Source organism: Dryas octopetala, chromosome 2 (assembly GCF_963921425.1).
Source record: "Dryas octopetala chromosome 2, drDryOcto1.1, whole genome shotgun sequence".
Taxonomy (NCBI): Eukaryota; Viridiplantae; Streptophyta; class Magnoliopsida; order Rosales; family Rosaceae; genus Dryas; species Dryas octopetala.
Genome location: NC_141367.1, coordinates 10,242,884 through 10,250,559, shown reverse-complemented (window position 1 = coordinate 10,250,559; position 7,676 = coordinate 10,242,884). Strand labels below are relative to the sequence as shown.

The following is a 7,676-nucleotide window of genomic DNA, read 5'->3' as shown; positions in this document are numbered from 1 at the left end:
AAATTTTTAGACACAGAATCTAACCTGAGAACAAGCTTCTTAATTGATACCTTCCTACAACACAGAGAAGATGAGTAACAGACAATTCTCTCTCTTCTCAATCTTGTCAAAACAACTCAAAATCAAAACCAATTTAAGGAAATTCAAATTCTGCCTAAACCCTAGAATTTCAATTCTCAAAATTTCTCAAAATTAGCAAGCCATACCTTAGAATTTCAATTAGCAAAATTTCTCAAAATTTAAGGAAAGATTTGTATATGTACGTTGTTTCTGAGCTTTTTTTTGCACAGTGAGAATAATCATTGTTCGATAGTCACAATAAATAATAATTGTCAATATGACAGTAGCAATCAGGTGATTTTACTGTCACAGTAGCAATTAAGTACTCTGTGTCAAGTGATTTTACCGTGTGACAGTAGCAATTTAAGTGATTATTACTATGCGAAGATTTGTATAAGTTGCCTTTGCATAGTGAAAAATTGAAAATAGCTCCTCTTTGACAATGACAATGAATAATAATTACTAGATGTGAAAAAAAAAAAAATTGGCGCTAAAAAAATGGCTTGATACCAAAAGAAAAAAAACTATACCGTGCTAGTATAACAATAAGGTGATTATTACTGTCTAATAGTAATAATAACAATATATTATTGTTCTCTAATTGTTCGACAGTGACAATTTTCTAAATTTGAAAAAAAAATAACAAGCTTCATTTTTTTGTTTTATGCTATTTTTGATGTGTTTATACAAAAAAAAAAAAAAAACTAAGCCAGTTGGAAATTGGGCTTCTGCATTTGGATTTTGTTTAAAACTACTTTTGTCCAATGGACTTATTAAAAAAACACCCAAAACTAAATGGCAAATGAGTCCTACAAATCACCTTACTACTGTTTACAACGTTTTCATGTTGAAATGCCAAAAAAAAGCCCCGCGACCACAAAGAAACACCTCCATGTATACAGTATACCTACAGCGGTTTTGAAGTAAATTCTAAGCAACGTCACTTCTCGACCTCTAGTCTGCAACTCTGAAAGTGGAAGGCAGAGGGTAACCAAAAAAAAAAAAGAAGCTAAAAGAGAATTAAAATTCAACAACTTCACTTAGCATAATTGGATGTGAAAATAACCCTATCCTTTCACAAATTGATAAAACTCGGCTCCTAAAAGTTCTACAAGATGCTCTTATATCCCCCTGCAGAAAGTTGCTGTATTCCATGCACACTTCATTAGTAGGAAAATCCAAAAGTTAAATTGAGTGGGTTCAAAACAAACAGCAATAACTTTGGGCCAAATTTCACCTTTTATCATAATACAAAATTAAAGAAGCAGAAGAAAAAATAAATTGTAAAGTCAAATCCACTCGAAGCATTGTAACTAGGCATATCTCCGGATCCAAAATTGCCTAAACAAAAACGATTATAAAATAAGGAAATTATGAGAACTCTGGGTACATGATCTCAAATACTCAGCCGAACCAGAAATGAAAGCACCAAGTTCATTTTCAACAGCAAGTACAAATCCATGGTGCAGAATACCACAAAGCATAAACCTACCTCCCTGCAAGCAGAAAAAGCATATTGATCAATAGCAGAAACATCAAAAAGATTGTGCACATGACAAATCTATTTCTTTCAGCTAAACAAAAGAAAAAAAACAAACGATAAAATGACAAATCTACTTTATTGATCAAAATTTTGATGTCCTATTACCTCAAAATTATGATGTGAAAATCAATACCCCGAACAGGAGATCAAAAAGATGTCTCCGGCCTTTCCTAATGGAAAAAAAAAATCTATCTGGTAGTTACTAGAATGTTATTCTCACAATCACCCACATCCAGTACATGACTCATGAGTGTGTATGTTGATGAGGTATGTATGTAAAAGACATAGAAAGAGAATGTAAACACATATGCATGCCTACAGCTAATGGGTATGAAACAGAAAACAAGGAAAATAAACATATATAACATCTTTTTTCTTCTTTTTTTCTTAAGGACAATGAATATCAGAAAACAGTGAAGATTACAACTGTCAGGGAAGAATTACAAAGTCATTCCAAATGATTTTTTTTTTTTCCCTAAAGGGGTGCTCAAAACGAGGACAGGTTGAATTGAAAGTGATGCAATGTGTCTGAGGTACCTCAAATGTCTCAGCGCCTTTGGGTTTTCCCGATTGAGCGTTTTCCAGAGAACAAGTGCTTTGGTTTCAAAGTGGGGATCACCCTATCTGCCTCTCCACGGCGAGCATCCTTGTTTCTGTTCTTGACAGATTTCTTGGCCTTTTTGAGTGCCTTGGCCTTTTGAGACGAGTCCTTGAAGCCCTCACCAGGGACAACTTCAGTTGGAGGCCTTGATCTTGACCTCGAACGAGGTCTAGACATGCTACGCAGCTTCTTGTTGGGTGTATCCACATCCATAGCATCACCACCAGCAGCATCACCCATGTCAAGTGATCTCTCCCTCTTTCGGCCCCTCCTAGAGACAGATCTGCTTCGGGCTCGGTCAATTGCCCTAGTAGGATCAAGCCCCAATTCCGATAGCTGCCTCCCCATTCTCTTTGGTGTGAACACCCTGTCCTTGTCAAACTTCCTGGGTACAGTTGGTCGACTCTCTGCTGTACTTTTCTTGATTCTATGCTGTTGAATGAGCATGCTTTTCTTTTTCCTTATCTCAGCCAATGTCTTTTGCTCTTCTGGAGTCAATTCCAGTCCATCCATCTCAAAATCATCATCAGCCTCCTCTGCCTGCCGGAGTCCTTCTTCTCGTTCCAACTCCTCAAGCCTATGCAAAATATCAGGATCAACAAAGTCAAATACATTGTGCCCATCAAGAATTTCTGGCATGATATCCTCTTTCCATTCATCATTCGCTAAGATATAATGCTTCTTCAAACTGGCAGAGTATACACCTGCCCCACCATTGTCATTCTCCAAATCTCTTTCTGTAGTCCTCTTTTCCTTCTCCTCTGCTTGCTTAGCCTTGGCTTCTAAAACTGCCTGAGGTATACATGGAGGCCTTTCCTTATTGTCACGTGGCTTTGGCATTGCAACATGAAAACGATTTAGGCAGTCATTGATCTTTTTGGATTTCATCTTCAACTCCACTCTCTGATTCAATAACCTCTCACAAGCTGCATTCTTTACAGCAATCACCCCCTCCTCAGTCAATGTGCTCATGGTCAGGAGTACCCCCTCGTCATTTGTAGCCTCACCTCCCTGACCAATCACTGTCTTCATAGCTTCAGATTTCATCTCCGCAACCAACTTCTTGTCTTCCTCAGATATACCCTCCAATGGCTGCAAGTCAGTCTTGTTGCAGACTACAATCAATGGTTTGTTCATAAACAGAGACTTAATGCTGTGAAAAAGAGCTGCCTGTTGAGCAATGCTGTACCCACAAGACCCCGAGATGTCCAAGAAGAACAACACAGCAGCTCTCAAATGTGCCAAAGCTGTGATGCTGCACATCTCAATAATGTTACGGTCTTCAAATGGTCGGTCCAAAATCCCTGGTGTATCAATAACCTGGTACCTCAAGTATTTATAATCTGTATGCCCCACAAAGAGTGACTTTGTAGTAAAAGCATAAGGCTGGACATCCACATCAGCCCTAGTGATCTTGTTTATGAATGAGCTCTTTCCAACATTTGGATAGCCACAAATCAATACTGTCCGGGTATTAGGGTCAATCGAAGGTAGTCTTGCCATGTGTTGCCTAATTTGTTCTAGATAAGCTAAACTAGGGCCAATCCGCTTTATAACCGTACACATGCGGCCAAGGGCAGCGACCTTGAGACACTTGCATCGGTAAAGTGAATCACCATACTTTAACAATTTCACATAATCTTTAGAAATCTTTCCAATAAGGTTCCTTGCAGTATTGACTTGACCAAGAGCAAGCTTGTAGTGGTCTTTGTTGTAGAGAACATGAAGAAGGTCGCCATAGAAAGGGTGGATGTCATCCAGCCTAGGAAACTCATCAATGATTGTAGAGAGCTTCTCATGAAAATTCTGTTGGGTATATTTCACTTTGCGCATATAGAACTGACGGAGGCGAGAAATGGCATAACCCTTATGGACTACGGTTGGGGTCTGACGCTGGGTGCGAGATAGGATAATGTCAATGAAGTCCTTCCCATTTGGTACCACAGTCATCTTCTTGAAGTTATATTGCACCATGTTTACTAATTAGTCTGTTTAAACAAAACAGAAATCAAGTTAACACAGAGGTAGATTACTGTACACTGAAAGTAGCAACTAGGAAGCACCTATACCAAAGCCTAATTCCAAATTGAGCTTCACAACACATGATTTTATAACATTAAAACATCTAATTGTTTATTCATAATAATTAAAAAAGAAAAAAGCACACACACTGAACCCAAGAAATGATGATAACGGTACCAACACCATAACATCAGCCATCAGAGAAAATGCAAATAGATAAATAAAGCAATAGAGATGTAAGAGGAAACAACCCTTAACTATGATTCACATTCAGAATTAAAATTAACATTGATTCCCCACCCTGGCCCGTCACATACCATTTTACTAAATTTTTTTTTTTTCCTGACAAATTTAACAACAAAAAATACATGGTTTCCAACACTAAACATCATAATTTATGATAGATGAATACATACGATGCAAACTGAAACAATGATAATAATAAAACAGAGGAATTGAGCTGCTTTAGAAAGGGTTTGCTAATGAAAAATTGAAAGTGTTAATTAAGCATTCACATATGCAATGGTATAACTTTGACTAAAACAACAAAAAACCTGAACTAATAACATGTGTTAACCAATTAACATAATAATAAGACGGAAATAACTTGGCTGAGGTCACGAAAGATCTCTGTGATTCTTGTGGGGTATTATTTAAAAAATTTTCCTCAAATTTCAACGACGAAACACAACACAGAGCAACAAGCCCACCAAAAAAACAAGCTGCAAAAGAATTAAAACTCAAATTTAACCACATAACCCTAAGTATTCACTATGCTGGAACCTTCGACTGAGAGGGACATGGAAACCCATCTCTCGAAAGCACAAAGCTTGGAGAGAGAGAGAGAGAGAGAGAGAGAGAGAGAGAGAGAGAGAGAGGTTAGGATTTAAGAAACAGAGGAAAAGAGAATGGGATATAGGGCTGAATTGGCCAACAAGTAACAATACATATAAGGTTTTCTAAAGTGGACTGCATTGGGACCTGATTTTTGATAGTGGGCCTTAAAAAAAACCTATTTTCCATAATGGGCTTTAAAAAAAATAATCCTAATTTTTTTTAATATATTTTTGTAAATAACTCTTTAATATATTAGTTCTCAAGTATGTATCTCCTATAATCACAAGAGGAAAGAAAAAAAAAAAACCAAATCAGTTGGGTGGTCCTTTGTCCAAAACTAAATTATCAGTAGCAATTCAAACATTCAGCTAATTACTGAACAATATCAGCAAGCATCATTCTTTCCTCTAAAAAAACCAGCAAGCATACTCAATCTTTCAGAGATCAAAAAACCAGCAAGCATGATCATTCGAAAAGATATTAAACAACCAGCAATCATCATTCTTTTAGAGATTAAAAAAACCAGCAAGCATACTCAATCTTTCAGAGATCAAAAAAACCAGCAAGCATGATCATTTGAAAAGATAATAAGAAAACCAGCAAGATCATTCTTTCAGAGATTAAAAAAAACCAGCAAGCATACTCAATCTTTCAGAGACCAACAATAGACACAATCACATGTCCCATCATACTTGTTTGTTCCCTCAACCAAGTGTTTATTAAAATGCACCAAGCCCCAGAAGGACCATGGTTTCCCAGTAACCCAGATTTCTTCCCCAATTTTTGCTTCTTTTGAGTAACCTCCATGCTAGGTTGAGGAGGGGCAGCCCCTCCTGGGACTATTTCAGCTTTAGAACTCTCATCCATAGTTGACATTAACAATGTATTTTACAATTCCTAATCAATAACAGACAGCAACCAATAGGATTAAAGAAACCAGCAAGCAAGCATACAATTCCCAAGTAATAAGAGGCAGAAACCAATAGGAAAACCCTAAACTAGCAAGCATACAAAGCTAATACACTCTAAACCAGCAAGCATACATAGCTAAAAATACTTTCCCAGCAGCAAGAATACAAAGTCTTAAAAACCTAAACCAGCAAGCATACCAATAGGAAAACCCTATCTAGTTCCCAAGTAAAAGCCCCAATTACATATACCTAATCGCAGTTCAATGAGAGAGGGAGGCAGCAACCAAGAGAGATAGAGCTGAGTTGGTCTGAAAGTGAAACCCTAAGAAATGTTATAAATTAACATCAACACCAGCTCAGAATATAAATCCGAAGGAAAACCCTATTTAGTTCCCAAGTAAAAGCCCCAAATACAAACCTAATCGCAGTTCAGTGAGAGAGGGAGACAGCAACCAAAAGAGATAGAGCTGAGTTGGTCCGAAAGTGAAACCCTAAGAAATGTGAGAAATTAACACCAACACCAAATCAGAATATAAATCCGAAACCCTAAGAAATCTGAGACAAAAAAGTGTAAAATCATAAATCCCTAATTCGAAACCCTAATACAAAATTACCTTGGTGAGAAGGAGACGCCGGTGAGTTTGTGAGACAGACAGAGAGAAAGCTGGCGCGACAGCTCGACGGAGGCTGAAGGAGTGAGAGGGTCGAGTTCAGGCTTTATACTTTTGACTCTGTTGATTTTAATAAACCCTAATGACTAATAAACTATAATATTTCCCTAAAAAAAAACAAAAAAAAAAAAAACATTTATAAATATGGGTTTAATAATTTTAGTATATACCTATAAACAAAGAATAAAATTTCGGATTTCGAGGAAATTTCAATGGAAATTTCGACGGAAATTTCGAAGATTTTTAAATTTCGACAAAAATTGCTATCAAAATACGGAAATTTTGAATGAAACTTTACCATATATTTATTTAACATATTATCTACTAAATTGATAAAAAACATTGAATAAATCAAATTATATAGTAGGTTATATGTGATATAAGATGAATATAGTACACGCTGGAGACAAATACTGTTAAATAAAATTAGTATATTATTTATACTCTATAATCTGTATACTAAACCTTATGTATTTTATAATTTATATTCTATATTGTTTAGGATATGGTATATGATATTAGAGTTTAGGCCTTTTAGGATATTTTAAATTATTTTTTATATAGAAATATATTATAATTTACTAGTTTATGATTTAAAAACAACTAAACGAAACTCCAAAATGGCCAAATAAAACTCCAAACCATTTTTTTTCTTTACAATTGCCCAAAGACCTCAAACCCAAATCAATCCTAAACATTTTAATTTTTTTTCTCTTTTTTCTTTTTTTTTTCTTTTTTTTTTCTTTTTTTTTTTCTTCTTTTTCTTTCCTTCCTTTTTTTTTTCTTCTTTTTCTTTCCTTCCTTTCATTTCCTTTCTTCTCCCCCGAGTCTCCAGTTCAGCAGCTACGTACTGTTTTTTCTTCATCCTCTCTCTCTCTCTCTCTGCCGTCGCCTCCCCGCCGTCCAAAAACCCAGATCTCAGTCTCACCGCCTGTCGCCCAACTTCCCCATGCCAATCTCCCCGCTAAGGTTTCCATTTTTATCCAAAAACCCAGCCTTCCAAAACCAGATCTCAGTCTCACCGTCGAAAA

At 36.3% G+C, this 7,676-nt stretch overlaps 1 protein-coding gene across 4 annotated transcripts; it reads right to left on the bottom strand.

Annotated features, from left to right (window-relative positions):
- Positions 1-1,267: 1,267 nt before the first annotated feature.
- Positions 1,268-6,700, bottom strand: LOC147292992 (nucleolar GTP-binding protein 1-like). Of its 4 annotated transcripts, none has more exons than XM_086234149.1 (5): positions 6,589-6,700; positions 6,393-6,465; positions 6,224-6,296; positions 2,141-4,192; positions 1,268-1,556 (listed from the first exon to the last, which is right to left on the bottom strand). In XM_086234149.1, exon 4 carries the CDS (start codon positions 4,176-4,178, stop codon positions 2,151-2,153), a length of 2,028 nt encoding a protein of 675 aa, XP_086090275.1. In that variant the 5' UTR covers positions 4,179-4,192; positions 6,224-6,296; positions 6,393-6,465; positions 6,589-6,700; the 3' UTR covers positions 1,268-1,556; positions 2,141-2,150. The 4 variants fall into 4 exon arrangements, with proteins under 4 accessions (XP_086090275.1, XP_086090276.1, XP_086090277.1 ...); XM_086234150.1 differs by having other exon boundaries at positions 6,224-6,282; XM_086234151.1 differs by lacking the exon at positions 6,224-6,296.
- Positions 6,701-7,676: the final 976 nt, after the last annotated feature.

Excerpts from the sequence above, each read along its gene's own strand:
- LOC147292992 (XM_086234149.1), bottom strand. The coding sequence starts at position 4,178 with ATGGTGCAATATAACTTCAAGAAGATGACTGTGGTACCAAATGGGAAG.